The 16,195-nt window shown below is 42.4% G+C and overlaps 1 protein-coding gene across 9 annotated transcripts in view; it reads left to right on the top strand.

The window, feature by feature from the left end:
• Positions 1-16,195, top strand: part of EIF4G3 (eukaryotic translation initiation factor 4 gamma 3) — a 419,008-nt gene that overhangs the window by 137,594 nt on the left and 265,219 nt on the right. For 7 of the 9 annotated variants that reach the window (XM_030222062.1, XM_030222064.1, XM_030222063.1 and 4 more), the window contains one exon: positions 3,984-4,016. The exons of 1 other annotated variant lie outside the window; for it this stretch is intronic. In XM_030222062.1, coding sequence (XP_030077922.1) covers positions 3,984-4,016 — 33 coding nt within the window. Of the gene's footprint in view, positions 1-3,983; positions 4,017-6,138; positions 6,228-16,195 lie in introns of those variants that run through there. One more of the 9 variants, XM_030222070.1, reaches the window with a different exon arrangement.

Consider the following 16,195-nt stretch of genomic DNA (forward strand, 5'->3'; position numbering starts at 1 on the left):
GTAAACTCCAGAGTCTGGGTCTAGGCAGTCTAGGAGTGTGGTGTATTTGATAGGGCTGGTAGGTATTTTGAGTCGTAATTGTATGATTTTCTCCTTGAAGTACTTCGCTAGATCATCAACTCCTGGTGTGTCTTTACTGTAGTTGGTAACTGGAGTAGTATCCAATAGTTTGTTCACGAGTTGGAAGAGTTTGTGCATGTCTTTGTAGTGTGGTCCAATTTCAGTTTTGTAGTATTGTCTTTTGGTTAGTCTTATGGAATATTTATATTTTCTTCTGAGTTGTTTCCAGGCGTCAAGAGTGGGATCATCTTTCTTTTTGTTCCACGCACGTTCTAGTTTCCTGACTTGTGTTTTGAGGTTTTTCAGTTCTTCATTGAACCATGGTATTGAGTTTCTTCTGTGCGAGGTTCTGGTTTGGATTGGGGCAATATTGTCTAGTATTAATTTGCATCTATTATCCCATTCTGAGAGGAATTGGGTTGTGTCTGTGTTTATTGTCCATCTGTCGAAGTAGATCTGTTGCCAAAATTTAACCGGGTCTATTTTTCCTCTTGTGGTGTATGTTTTCCGTGTTTGTCAGGTAGGTCTTGGAAGGCCCATTTGAGAAGGTTACTTGTTATGCTGTGTAGTGGAACTTTGTCTAATTTAGGGGTTTTTACTTCTGGCCCTTGAGGACCACAAACAAGTATTTTTTCAGGGTTAATCTGTTCTGTTCTCAGACCAAGGGCTAGATGCAGTAAACCTTAACGACCCTCTAACAACCCTTTAACGAAGGAAATTCCTAACCGTTGCATGCATTAACGAAAACGGAATGCAAACGAGAAACTACCATTGAAATGTGGACAATTCGGAATGCACTAACCATACCGACGATTGCAACGAATCATTTACCGTCAGAAATTTAACGTGAACTCAGACCTGTCGTTAAGGCCTGAGCTGTCATCTCCCCGCTGCCTCCTGCACCATAAAAGTCCAAGCCGGCATGTTTAAAAAGAAAAGTGAGATACAAACACGTGGCTCTCCGCTTCCCCCTGCATCACTACAAAACTAAACATACCTCAAAAAAGGATCGGGAGGGGGCAAAGGCGCTCGTCAGAGGCGTCCTGTATGGATGGCTTTCCCGGCCCCCCCAGATCATACAGACACTGCTCCCCACTTCTCCCTGCAGCTTAAAAATTCTGTCTCTCTCTCCTTCTCCCACAGCTTTGAAAATTAACACTCTCTGCTATCCCCTGAAGCCAATTTCCCAGTACTATAAACAAGCTGCCCCTTCCCCCTCCCTTCTTGTTCCATCACAGTGAAAGAGGTCTTTTGTTACAAAAGGGGGTTTACGAGGGTCGGTTCTTTTTAGAGTCATCTTCAACTGCACTCTCCTGCTAGATCAGAAAGGCTTGCAGGTCCGGGACCTGCAAGCCTTTATGCTCTCTGATCTAGCAGGAGAGCTAGATCCAATCCCCCCCTTGCACGCCCCAGTCTGACGTAAGCAACCTACGTAGGTTTAATACATTTGTGGCATGCTCAGAGCAGCCAGCATAACGCTTGGCTGCTCTGCGCATGCTTAAGGGGCAAATTAACGACTGAGATTACGAACGTATGATACATTGTACTTTTCAATACCGCACCGAACATTTCTGAGCTGGTTTTTTTTTTGTGTATTCTTCGTTGTTTCAAATTCGTTAAGCACTTTTACGATTTAGATTTTTTAACGTTTGGTTGATGCATCTAGCCCCAAGTCACTACAGATATTTGATGAATATTCATTGTGGTCATCCTGAAAACAGACCTGTTTATCGCCCTTAGAGACCAAAACAGGGGATCTCAACATTTAATCCAAGCATTTCTGCTAACAGTAGTTGGGGAACAAGACCAATACTGGGCAAACTTCTACGGTCAGTGCCCTGAAAATGGCAAGGACAGATCAAGTGTTGTGTTGCATCATACCATAGGCTTAGTTTACCTTTGTGGGCAGAGTGGATGGATCTTAAAGGTCTTTCTTCTGTGATCCGCTATGTTACTGTGTTGTGGTAACAGAAGCTAGAAATCCTGGCCTTCAAGTTAAGACAGATCAAATCCAGAGGTTCGGGCAACCAATGTTTAATTGCTGTGATGCCTGTAGTTGTTCCAGCCTGTGCCTAGTGGGCAACTCCTCTGTGTGTGCCATTTCTGGTCCACAGAACGGACAAGAATGAAATAGTCTCCGAGTAAGAGATGTAGAAAACAAACCCAGTATAGAGCAGAAATTCCTCCAAACCCCCAAAGTAACTGCCAGAAAACGGCAGAATATAACAAGGAAAAAAAACAGCCAGAAAACGGCAGAATATAACAAGGAAAAAAAACAGAATGAAAAGAAAAGCAGTAGCTAAAAGCAGAAAGTCCCCTTTGTTTTCTGCTGCTAAGTATTTTGCTAGTGCTCAAGTTTATAAATATTTTTACAATTTGAATATTGCTGTTGGTTGTGGCTGGGTGCAGATGCAGCTTCTAGGAAGCTTTTGAGTCAGCAGCCCATTAGGGGGCTCTTGTTCTTTGGTGATGTTGGAGAAGTTGATTGTGATCACGACAGGGTTGAGAGAGACTGAGGATGAAGTGGGTTGAAAGAGAAGATACTTCCGGGGAGATGGCGATGGGATTGAGAGAGACAGAAAGTGAAAAGTCACCTTAGTGTGGTGCTACAAGGAAAGGAGAGGACTGGAATACAATGGTGTATTTAAGACCTAAATTATTGGAAAACTGAGTAAGGACCAATCATCTCACCATTACTTGACGTTGATGGTGACAATGAGGTTTTTCAGAGTGCTCCTGAGTTGTAAGACTGGCTCATGCATACAAAGAAAATTTAAGAGCTGATTTGACCTGATACAGGTGGGAGGTGATATTTAAATGGTAATTGTGTTTGTGTGGCAAGTGATGGTATAGAAGTCGCAAGCCATTCTCCGTGTATCTATTGATCTAAACTACTGTCTTTGTTATGGGAGAGGAAGGTGGTTTTAATTAATTAGCACAGCACTACATATTGAAATGTTTATATATAATTGTGGTGGTAATATTTGTGACTTATTTTTGATGTGTGTCCATATTACTAAACAGAACATCCCAGCTGGCATTACAGCTGATTAGTGTTAACACAGTGAAAGGGTTGAACAGAAAACAAGTATGATGTCTAGTGTGACCAAGTGGTGCCTTTCCTGTGCCTTCATGTCCAAACTCATGCATGTCTTTGGGTACTAGGAGCTGAGAAGACATGGCAAAGTAGGGCTGTATGAGGTGTTTGTGGTTTTGCATGGGCCAAACACACTGAATTCTCTTCTCATTGTCTCTGTGAAAGTAATGAAGAATCTTAGCTTCTGCTGCCTGTGATGTGGGTAAACTGAGGTTTAAGTTGCTGCTGATTTTGGCCTGGCACTGTTCACCAGTAATAAACATAGTCAAATTAATATGAAGTTTTCAGGGATGAAAATTCCTTAAGATAGGTACTGACTTTGGCTGTTTTTGGTCTAACTTAGACTGATCACTGTCCCTTTAAAGGTCTCAACCTGTGGGTCCCAAGTTCCTGTCTGTCACTGTCCTACAGTAGAGCTTGAACTGTTTTATGTGGTGGTTAATTATTATAATTTTTTTGCACATATTGGTGCCCTTTTACTAAAGCACATTAGGCAGTTAACGCATGAACTAGCGCAGTAACTGTTTCCATGTGCAGATTCCCATATTAAGAGCATGTTGTCTGAGGGGGCAATAACCAGGTGGGGTATGATGAGCAAACTCTGTGCTAACCAATACTTGTGCAGTTAGCAAGGGTCCATTTAGTGCCCCCAGTAGCTATATTAGATTTGCACTAAGGCCTGGTAACTGCAAAATCTAATGCTCTTTCGTAAAAGGGCCTTGTGGTGAGCTGCTGTTTTAGTTGGTTTGGCTCTTTTGTGTGGCATTTCTGACTCTCTGTGCCTTTCCTTTTTTTATGTTTGTCTCTCTCTTGCTCCTTTCTTTAGTTTGCTGCGGGGCCTCGACCTGCCCATCACCAGGTATGGAACTCTTACCCCTTCATTAACATTTTCAGCTAATGTACAAGGTGGCGGGATGAGGAATGAGGGTACAGAGGGGCAAGATCTAGATGTTTTGCCAGCCAAGAATTGTAATTCTTTTGCTCCTTCTGAGACAGACTTGTACAGCTTTAAGGATGAGTGTAAACGTAATCTGGAAAACAAAATAGCTCTAGGTTTCTTGTTAGTGAGGCCTTGTCATCCTTAATTCTGAAGGCAGCCCCTAATTGGAGGCCCTGTTCTGCTCTTTAAGTATTGCACTGCCTCTGAAACCACCTGTGTGTTTAATTACTGTTAACCTTTTTAGAAGAGTTTCAACAAGGCATGCGCTGTGAATTTTTACACACAAATCTTAGTGTCATATCTGTTCTTATAACAGTAAACTGTCAATGCTTCTAATTCAAAAATGTTTCACATAAACCTTTAATAATTTCCAATTAGACAAGTTATGCTGCATGGAATAACCAAGCCGATTTAGATTCTGAAAATAGTGACTCACCTGCAAGTAAATTGTTTATTCAACTAAATGTGACCATCTCTGGGAAAAGGACTGCTATTTTTAATAGAAACCCACAATAAACCATAGTATACATTGCAGTCTCAAAACACTCACTGCAGTATATATTGTTTGGGCTCTTCGGAAAGATAGATGCATAAATTTTATTCATAAATTTAATGAGGTTTTTTTCACAGATACAAGGTAATTTTTAGTTTGAGAGAAATAATGGCATGCTTGTGATTTGTTTTGTTTTTAATAATTATATATCAGGTATTTTGTTGTATTTAACACATTTGTAATGTTGAGTGTTTGAAATGCATCTGAGGTGTACCTTTTTGTATAAAAAATAATTTTAAAATTTAAGCAGTCTGTGCATTCCAAGTTCTAATTCTGTTTCAAATATACCAAGTGTCCCTGTGACTTGCCTCAGTGTAAATTACAGAGCCCACTCCATACGATCAGATTCAGTTAACAAAGGCTGATGATGTTAACTGTTATGTATACTACATAAACATATGTCTATTTATGTTTATAAATTCTAAGGGCCAGTTTAAGGATCAGAGAAAACAATTCTACAAGCCAGTTTGTACAGATTTGCCAAAACCTGTTTTTTTTTAATATACACATTGTTGTTATTGATGCATAAATATTTCATAAATTAGATTGTATAGTTTTATCATCCAGTTTGCAGTTTTATAGTTTATCTGAAGACAGTTCACTAGTCATTTAATTTCGGTCAACTGAATGTATGTAGCACCGAGTGGCACACATTTTCCCAAAACTAAGGGAGAGGTTACCAAATCTTGCATTTTACCGAAGCTTAATTTACCATGGGTGTCGTTAACCTGTGATAAGTCAATACCATAGGTTAGTAGCTCCTGTGATAAATGAAAACCATGACTTGTGCCCTGCCTTGCAAGCTGCCTTATTTTTTCTGCCTGGGAGTACTGGACCGTTAATGCCAGAGGCCATCTTCAAGGAACCAAAATAAAGGTCCATGACTCCCCCTTTCTTTCCCTCTCCCTGGGGTCCTATCTTATCAATCACTGATGTCTGTCAGTGATCCCCAGTTCTGCTTCTTTGGGCACCTGTTCAGAATGGGCACTGATCCCTAGTGGTAGTCTCACGGTACTGCATTATAATATTATGTAACATGTGTTAACAGTAAATAACACATGGTTTTTGCCATTTAATGTATGTTGCTATCAAATATTGTATGTTATTCCCTTAATTCATATTAATTACCAATTACCCCCTCCCCTGTCTCTTCGTGCAGAATTTCCTGTTTTAGTGGCTGCACTACTTCTTTGTTGACTTTGTTTTCCTCTTGCCCAGTTGAACTGGGCTTCACAGCTTTTTCAACATTTATTAAGTTTTTTTCTTCCGGCCTTGGTCAATTCTTAATTTCCTGGTTGAGTTTTATCCCCTCTGAATGTTCTGTTTTCTTATTATATATTTCTGCTGAATTGACCTCATCCTACCCTGACTTATAAATGGCAATCGGGACACTGGGCAGACCCATGCTTGTTTTTTTCTCTTACAGACATATCTTTAAGGAGAAAAATGTTTTTCTTTTGATGTCAAGTTGAAGTTTTTTCTTACCATGTCAGAGAAGCAGGCCAGCAGCTTCAAATTCCTTTCCTAAAGTGCATGGAAGAAATCCATCTCTGACCATGACAGTCTGCTGCACCTAGGTCAGTGCCAACTTGATACCTAGAGAATTCAGATTACATGGAGTCCTAGTGCTCTGAACATTTTTCTGTTATAATAGTCCTCAAAGGGACTACTGTCCAGATTTCCCTTAGGAATCCCCTCTGCAACAGGAGGAAGCATGTTTTCCACTTGCGAATCTGGCTTTTTGGGTTTTATTCAAATAATGAGCAAGACTGCCTTTTTTGACTTGGAGGCTGCATGAGAATCAAAGATGCCTGTACTTGGTCTCTTGAATTACCCCAAAGCCACAAAGTTGGTGGAAGTGCTTGCCCAACATTTTCCCCAATATGTGCTTGGGAGCACTGTTCCCTCTAAGCTGCACGGCTGCACACCTTTTTTTTTTAGGCTGCCGCACAGCAGTTCAATACTGCCCTGCAGCAAATTCAGCAGGCCCCCCCACCTCCCTCCCACTGCCATTCTTGCTACTTTTGCTGCTTTTTCTAACCAGCAGCAGCGGTAAAACAGTAGACATCACTCCTGGGGCCATTGTTTCTCTAACCGTGATTGCAGGTCCTGCCCTCTCTATCACCTTCATGTTCCATGGCAGAGCTGGCAGTCATGGGAAGAGAAACAACAGCCCCGTGTGTGATGTCTGCTGTTTTGCTGTTGCTGGTCAGGAAAAGCAGCAGCAGTGGTGGCTGGAGTGTTTGGGGAAAGGAGATTAAGGACTCAAAGAGGAGGGAGACATAGGATGAAAAAGGGGACAGAAAGAGGACACAGGACAGATACTGGGTAGGAAAGAGGGCAGATACTGGATGAGAGGGGGGAAAAGTGCAGATTCTAGATAGAAAAGGGAAAGGTGGATTTAAAGAGGACAGATGCTGGATGGAAAGGGGGGGAGAGGAAGAGGACAGATACTGGACAGAAAGTGGGAGAAGAGAAAGAAGGCAGATGCGTGGGGGAGAGAAAGGATAGAGTAAGTGAAAGACTGGTGAGTAAAAGACTATGAGAGTCGAGCTGAGGGAAAGAGATTGAAACCTGTAGATAGACACAGTAAAGAGAGGTAAATTGAAGACCGAATAGTAGGAATTAATTAAATTTGGATGAAGAGAGAGAAAAATAAATTGAAGAAAGCTGCATGAAAAAGGAGGAAACAGAAAAATGACAAATGGACAGGAAATCCTGGCAAGAGTTAAGAGAAGATGCAGGTGAGCAGAAGACAGAGAATGGGACCAACACAATTAGAAAAGTAAATGGCCAGACAAAGGTAGAAAAAACATTTTATTTTTAGTTTAGGAGTAGTATGGTAGCCGCGCTAAAGGTTAATAAATATAAATAGAAGTAAGGTGACATCTTTTTACTGGTCTAATTTTAATACATTTTTGACTGTCAGAGACCAAAACCTCCTTGCTCGGGTCAGGACAGGGTGTCATAATAGTAGATTACTGTCCTGATCTGAGGAAAGAGGTTTTAGCCTCTGAATGCTAATTGAAAAAGTATCATCTTATTTTCTATTTTTCATTTTATTTGTATTTGTTAATTTGTAATGTAGTGATTGGTATATGTACATTTTTTTAATTTATCTCTGTCTTTATATTTTGCACAGTACAGTAGGGCATGCATCACTGTTTTTCTGATGTTCATTGTACGCGGAGTCTGGCTTCTTGGGAGTTCAGTTTAATTTTTGTCTACTTATTTCTGTTTAGTTTGGGGTTACTTATTCTATACCGGGCGAGGGTCTGTCTTTTCTACATGTGTGAAAGACAAAGTTTTCTATTAGCATTGCCTGTCTATGCAGGATTGATCTGTACTAATCTGGCTTGTTTAGTTTTCTCACAGGTGTATTGATATTTGAGTGCCTACCATGATGTTTATGGTGCTGCCTTTTCCTAGGTAGGGCCTTGTTTTGTGGCTTGTGGAAGTTACTGCTATTATGGTATGGTAGAATTGCTCTGTAGGGTCCTGAGTGACATTTGTAGTGTGTTACTTCATAGTATTCCTGGTACTGGATTTTGGATTTGGATTTAAATCACACCTTTCTCAGTAATAGCTCAAATCAGATTTCATTCAGGTACAGTATGTATTTTCCTGTCCCTGGAGAGCTTACAATCTAAGTTTTGTACTTGAGGCAGTGGTGAGTTAAGAGACTTGTCCAAAATCTCAAGGAGCTGCAGTAGGATTTGAACCCTGGCTTCCCAGGTTCTCAGCCTGCTGCTGTAGCCATTACCTACAGTTGGACTGGGAAGCTAGGACTGACTGAGAGCCAGGTGTTAATTACCTGCATATATTTCCAGAATACTGCAACTTCTGTTTAATATCTCTCTCTATAAAAGGCAACACCAACGTTCTATGAAGCCTCCAGCCGGAAGTGTAAAGGGGGAGAGATATCCGGTTTCCCCATGAGTGTCTGCCCCGCCCTCTCTGTAACGCAAACAGTCAGTGAAGGAAAACACAGCAAAGCAGTGAAGGACTCAGAGGGGGGAGGGGAGAGAAGGCAGAGGGCAGGGACACACACACTCCTACATGCACACAGAAGAAAACTTTGCTAGCCCCCCGTTTCATTTGCATCAGAAACGGGGCTTTTTTACTAGTGTTGTATAATTTTGGTGTTCATTTATTTATTTATTTATTTTTGTACATAATTCCCTGTAGTGCATACAGTATGTATATTACCATCAATAACAGAGGTACTGGGTAAGGCAGCTGGAAGACAGTGAAAGGGACCTTCCCTGCTGGGTTCAAAAGTGCCCCTACTGTCTCCCTCTCCCACCTTTTTTTGTGGTGCTCAGATAGGGGGCAGCAGTGTTCTCACTAAGCTGCATTAAACAACCAGTAGCTGAGTAAAATTTAGAGTAGCTATAAGCATATAGCTACACCACAAGTGAAACCTGGGAAAGCTTTCAAGCGTGGCTCTTGGAATTCTGTCCAGGTTTCCTGTGAGTTTTTGTGTGTATGCCTGTGCATATATGCAATCTGTGTTTGCACCTGTAAGAAGCACTCAGAGTAGTGTAAGGAACAATTTCTTTGCTCACATCAACTTGGTGTTTAGTGGGAACATTGCTTAGGAGGACATCTCAAGGCTTCTCAAATCTGCCCTGGAGACTCCATAGCCGATCCAAACAAATATAAATTCACTTGGAGACCCAGCATATGCAAATTTTTATCTCGTGTGTATTAATTGTTGAAATTCTTTAAACCTGACTGGCAGTGGGGTCCCCAGGATAGGTTTGGGAGCCCTAGGATATAGGAAATCACATTCAACCTATTCCAGGTAGCCACTGGATTCTTAAGCTCCTACTGCTGTGTCACAAATAGCAGTGGTTGAGTCTGAAACCTAAAATTATTGAAATGTTTGTTTTATGATTTCAGAAATACACATGGCCTGTCCAGTTTGCTGATACATACCAGTTGCTCAGCTTTTGAGTCCCTTCCTCTCCCTCTGAGATCCTCTATGCTTGACCTATGGTTTCTTGAATTCAGAAACCCCCCTCATCTTCACCACTTCATCTGGGAAGCTGATTCATGACTCTTCCACCCTTTGTGTAAAAGATATATATATATTTTAACCAGTAATTTGTATTCATTTTTAACAGTACAATATAGAAAATATCAGCCTGCCTGTCTTACATTGCTGCCTGGATGTCTCACCACCATCTGAAACTAAACATTTATTTAGACATTTATACCCCGCCTATTACCACATAAACATGACCACGACAGAGCTTATCTTTCCCCCTAAACCCACCTCTCCTCTTCCCCCTTTCTCTATCTCTGAGGATAATATTTTCATCTTCTCTGTCTCATCAGCTTGTAACCATGGGGTCATCTTTGACGTCTCTCTCTCTTTCTCTGTACATATCCAACAGATTGTTAAAACCTGTTGCTCCATAGCCTCTGCAGCAGATGAATCTAGAAACTGGTGGGTTGTATCTGCCTACCAACAGGTGGAGATAGAGAACACTGAAATTAAGGCAGTGACCCTGGATGTCCAGCTCCTCAGCCCTTCAGTATATATCCAGCAGGTGGTGGATGGATTCCCTCCAGCTCCTGGATTCTGCAGTGTGTGGGCTTCTGTGCTGGGTGTATCCAGTTGACCCAAGGGGTGTGTGGCTGAGGAGCCATCTTTTGAAAGTGTGTGGCCGAGGAAGCCAGCTTTGAGGGCATACTTGGTCTTCAGGTCCCTGCCTTACCCCGCAGTTCCCCTGCTCCCGGTGTTCCTCCTTGGGTTTCCTGACTGTGCTGCCTTTGACTTCCTCACCAAAAAAAAAAACAAACCTCAAAATGGGACTGCAGCCTTTCAGTCAGTATTACATTAAAAAAACAAAACGGGTTGGTGGGAAGGGGGGGGGGGGGGTAGGAAAGGGGGGGATGGTGGGAGGGGAAGGTTTAGCAATCACTAATGGATGGTTTCAGGGAATCAGTGTATTTAGTACATTTTGTTAGTAAGGGGGTAAGAGAGTATGTATATGTGAAAAGTTCATAGAGAGCATGCACTGTTATAGCTTTATTATGAAAGTGTTGATATTGGCATTTCCTTGTCATCCAGCAGATGAAGCCATTACATATGGGTTATGTCCATCAACCAGCAGGGGAGATAGAGAGCACTCAAACTCTCTCAGTGCCCTCTTGGCCAGCCAGCTCCACTGCCTCTTCAGTATTCTCTATCTCCCCTAGCAGGGTGGCTGCAGCTTCTGCGAGCTCCAGAAAAATCTGCCGGGAGGTGGTTCCTGGCTTGCCAGTTGTTAACCGGGGTGTTGGAGGCTATAGCAGCTTCACTTTAAAGGCACATAGGTAAAAAAAAAACCCAAAGCGGAAACCCTATGCCTTAGCTTTGCATTCCTCTGTGGAATTTGGAGTGCCCTTTGGGCTCCTCCTTGGGATCAATGTTCGTTTGAGGTGTTGGTGCTGGCATTGCAGGCTTCTATTTTTAGCACTTAAGCAGGCACTGGAGCCAGGATCAGGAGTCGACCTCCTCGTTGGCGGTTGCAGCACCCTGCATGGAGTCTGGTCTGGCTTATTTGGCTGGTGCTCTGTATGATTTGGTGTTCCCTCCATGGCCCTTAATTGGGCGGGTTCTCCACAGGATAGGCCGTCACCGGGGGCCGGTGATTCTGGTGGCTCCGGATTGGCCGTGCCGTCCTTGGTATGCAGATGATACGATTCCTGGTGGAGGTGCCTTTTCGGATTCCGGTCTTGCTGGGCCACCTACATCAGGGTCCGGTGCTAATGGAGGATATCTCCCGCTTTGGTCTTAGCTCTTGAGAGGTTGAGATTGAGGGGGATAAAAGGGTTATTCGGACATGGTGATAGCTATTTCAGGCTCAGAAGCGTTCTACTACAACAGCGTATACCTGCGTGTTGCAGATGTTTGAGGACTGGTGTGCAGCTCACGCTTGGTTGCCTGTGCAGGCGTCAGTGTCACAGATGTTGGCTTTTTTGCAGGAGGGTTTGGCCTACAATTCGCTCCGGGTTCAAGTTGCGGCTTTGGCTTGTTTCTGGGGGTGTGTATCGGGTTCTTCCCTGGCGGCACATCCTGATGTGGTGCGTTTTTTGCGAGGCTTCCTCCATCCTTTGCTTCATCCTGTCTGTCTTGGAATTTGAACCTGATGCTGAGTGCTCTGCAGAAGGCACCATTCGTGCCATTGCGGCTAGCCTCGGATTAAGATCTCACCCTGAAAGCAGTGTTCCTGGCGGCAATTGCTTTGGCTTGTCGAGTCTCTGAGATCCAAGTGTTGTTGTGTCTGGATTCTTTTCTTCAGTGTACAGAGTCTGGTGTGACCTTGCAGACGGTGCCTTCATCTTTGCCGAAAGTCATGTTAGCTTTTCATCTAAATCAGCCTCTCTTTCTTCCTTCATTTTGGAGAGAGGACATTCCAAAGAATTTTGTATAACTGCGTCTGTTGAATGTTCGTATAACTCTCCTCTGGTATTTGCAGATGTCTAATGAATTTTGTTGTTTGGATCGTCTGTTCATTCTTCTGTCAGGACCCAGTTGAGGCTATGCTGCGCCCAACATGATTATAGCTTGGTGGCTGAAGGTGGCGATTGTTTCAGTGTGCCTCCTGGGAGGTTAGTCCCCGCTGGAGGTGTTTCAAGCACATTTGACATGGGCATGGTCTGCTTCATGGGCAGAGACGAGCATGCTTTCTTTGGAGGGGAATTGTTGAGTAGCTACTTAGGCTTCACAGCATTCTTTTTTGAAGCATTATAAAATTGATGTGGCAATGCGGGATGATGCGCGATTTGGGGCAGCGGTTCTCTCACAAGGAGCGGTGGCTTCCTACCCAGTTTAAGGGATTGCTTTGGTACAGCCCATCAGTTTCTGGATTCATCTGCTGCAGAGGCTAAGGAAGGAAAAATTATGTCTTAGCTGATAATTTTATTTCCTTTCGGAGCAGATGAATCCAGGGTCTGTCTGCCCTGGTTGTTTGTATCTGCCGCAGTCTAGGTACTTTTGTTTCAGATGAGGTATTCAGGCGCAGTGGCTCAAAAATAAATATAGAAGAGCAACTTGGTTTGGTAGGATTTTGGGGTTTAGTTTGTGAGGAAGGTTTGCAATATTTTTCCTTCTCGTTCTGCTTTGTGATGCGACATATACTGAAGGGCTGAGGAGCTGAATGTCTAGGGTCACTACCTTCATTTCAGTGTTCTCAGTCTCTTTTTTTTTATTTTTTATTTTATTTATTTATGAGTTGTAATATAATTTAAATAGAGATGAAAATCATCCAAATGTATAGAAATGACGCAACAATTATAAAGTAATAATTCCAGTTCCAAAGAAATTAAGTCTTATAAATTTTCCCAAAATTACAGGGTCCAAGATTGTAGGAAATAGACAAAAAAAATACTTTAGAACATCTCTAAAGAAATAATAAATTTTCCAAGATCGGAAGGAACTTTGATTCATGCAAGCCTATACAGCACTCTAACTAAGGGGTACCATCACAGGGGTTTCTCTCATACTCTCCTTAGCTACTACAAATTCCTCTAACTTCTTAGGGCAAATAAAAAGGTAATTAACAGCATTTAAAGAAGTAATACATCTGCAAGGAAATTTAACAACAAAAATTCCTCCCAATGAAAGAATTCTTGGTTTAAAAACCATTAACTCTTTCCTCCTAATTTGAGTTTCCTTAGTTAGATCAGGAAAAATCTGAATTTTTGAGCCTAAGAAAGAAGCATTAATATGGCGGAAGTAAGTATGTAATATTATATTCCTGTCCATTTCCAGGGCAAAAGTTACAAGTAATGTTGCATGTTCTGATTCTACAGATTGTTCAAGAAATTCTGATAAGTTTAAGTTTTGTTCTGGTAGTCCAGCTGTTGGTCTTAAAGATTTTTTAAAATATTGCGTTCTTGTCACAGGTGGATGACCTTCAGCAGGGATACCCAGAATCTCAGAAAAATATCTTTTTAATAGCTCAATAGCTGATATATTTGAAGATTTCGGAAAATTCAGTTGTCTTAAATTATTCCGTCTGAGCTGATTTTCCATATATTACATTTTACGTGCTTGAATTTTATTTTCTTTTATTACAGTCACAGTCGTATTTTGAAGAGATTTCAATTCAGAATCAAAAACTTCCATTGTAGTTTGATAACTTTCAACCTTGGTTGATATTTGTTGGTTATTAGCTTTAGGTTCTCTTATTTCCCCCAGAACAGAGTCAAATATCTGCTGGAGAGACGTGTTTACCCCCTGAATTGCGTCCCAAAGTACATCCATAGTTACTTTTTCAGGTTTTATCGTTCTGCTTCGAAAACCCAGGAGAAAAAACTCCTTGGGTTATACAGGGAGATAATAATCCTCCCTTCTGTTGTTAAAGTACCTGGAGTGGATGCGAGAACGGGACCTCCTGCTGTCGTCGGGAGAACACCAATTTCGGACATCTCTTAGTGCGACCCAAACTCGACTCCGCTAATCCTTCCAGGTTGCGGAGGGGTCAAACCAGAGGGAGAGCTTAATGTAACTCCCTCAGTGCTGTGTTCCACTGTTGGCGTTGCGGAGTTTCTAGTAGCTTGAACCAGCGTTCCCGGTGTTCGGATTCCAAAGCTTTCCAATGTGGGCTGAGACATGGTACGAGTAACAACTGTGCTCGAGGAGGTAGAAGCAGCAGTTTTTCCTGTTCTCTTCCTCATAATAACATGGGGAGCGCACCGTATCATCTGCACAAACACGGGTTCTCAGGAGCTCACAAACACTCATCCGATCACGCGTCCATCTTGGATCGCCCTGTAGCCCAGTGTTCTCAATCTCCACCTGGTGGTAGAAGGATACAGCGCACCAGTTTCTTCATCTGCTATGACTAAAGGAAAGAAAATTATCATGGAAGACATAATTTTTCCTTTCTTTCTCTATAATATCACTAAAAGTCATCCATTTCTTTCTGAGCACACTACCAAAACACTTATCCATACTGTCACCTCTCGCTTAGACTATTGCAACTTGCTTCTCACAGGTCTCCCACTAGGCCATCTCTCTCCCCTTCCATCTGTTCAAAATTCTGCTGCATGACTTAGATTCTGCCAGTGTCACTATGCTCATATTAGCTCTCTTCCTTGTCATCAAGCAGATGAATCCGTTACGAGTGGGTTGTGTCCATCTTTGTCAGCCACATTGTACTGATATTTGATGTGGGATATAAGTACAAATCAATAAATAAAATAAGAATGGAGACATACAGATGAGCTGCAGAGTGAATGCACTTCTGAGTCAATAAGAGGAGTTTGAGCTGTATTCGGAAATGGATAGGGAGCCAATGAGGTGTTTTGAGGAGAGGGCTAATGTGAGTGTAGCGACACTGGTGGAATCTAAGTCATGCAGCAGAATTTTGAAGGAGAGAGAGATGGTTTAGTGGGAGACCTGTGAAAAGCAAGTTGCAGTAATCTAAGCGTGAGGTGTGGCCTAGTGGTTAGGGTGGTGGACTTTGGTCCTGAGGAACTGAGTTCGATTCCCACTTCAGGCACAGGCAGCTCCTTGTGACTCTGGGCAAATCACTTAACCCTCCATTGCCCCATGTAAGCCGCATTGAGCCTGCCATGATGAGTGGGAAAGCGCGGGGTACAAATGTAACAAAAATAAATAAAAAATAAAATAAGAGTGTGGATAAGGGTTTTGATAGTGTGCTTAGAAAGGAAGGGACGAATTTTGGTGATATAGAGGGAAAAAATTAAGGGTTTTAGCAGTCCATTGGATTTATGCAGAGAAAAAGAGAGGAGTCAGACCCCAAGGTTATAAGCTGATGGGACACGGAGCATGAGTGTTATCCACAGATGTAAATAGGGGAAGTGGAGAGGTGGATTTAGGGGAAAAGAGAAGAAATTCAGTCTTGGCCATGATTCAGGTGGCAGTGAGACATCCAAGCAGTAATGTCAAACAGGCAAGCTGAGACTTGGGCCTGGATTCCTGCTGAAATTTCTGGTGTGGAGAGGTACATCTGGAAGTCAGCAGCATAAAGATTATACTGAAATCCATGGGAGGAGATCAGAGCACCAAGGGAATAAGTGTAGATGAAGAAGAGATGAGATTACAAGACAAAGCCCTGGTGTACATAGACTGATAGTACATAAGTAACATAGTAAATGACGGCAGATAAAGACCTGTACGGTCCATCCAGTCTACCCAACAAGATAAACTCATTTTACAAGGTATGTGATACTTTATACCTGAGTTTGATTTGTCCTTGCCATTGTCAGGACATAGACCGTAGAAGCCTGCCCAGCACCGGTCTTGTACTAAGTTCTGAAGCTAATGTCAAAACCCCTTAAAATTTACACTGCAACCCATCCATATCTATTCAGTCTCGATCAGGGCATAGACCATAGAAGTCTGCCCAGCACCAATTTCGCTTCCCAATTACCAGCGTCACCACCTAATCTTCGCTAAGATTCCGTGGATCCATTCCTTCTAAACAGGATTCCTTTGTGTTTATCCCACGCACATTTGAATTCCATTACCGTTTTCATCTCCAACACCTCCCGCAGGAGGGCATTCCACATATCCACCACC

Source organism: Microcaecilia unicolor, chromosome 13, assembly GCF_901765095.1.
Source record: "Microcaecilia unicolor chromosome 13, aMicUni1.1, whole genome shotgun sequence".
Classification (NCBI taxonomy): Eukaryota; Metazoa; Chordata; class Amphibia; order Gymnophiona; family Siphonopidae; genus Microcaecilia; species Microcaecilia unicolor.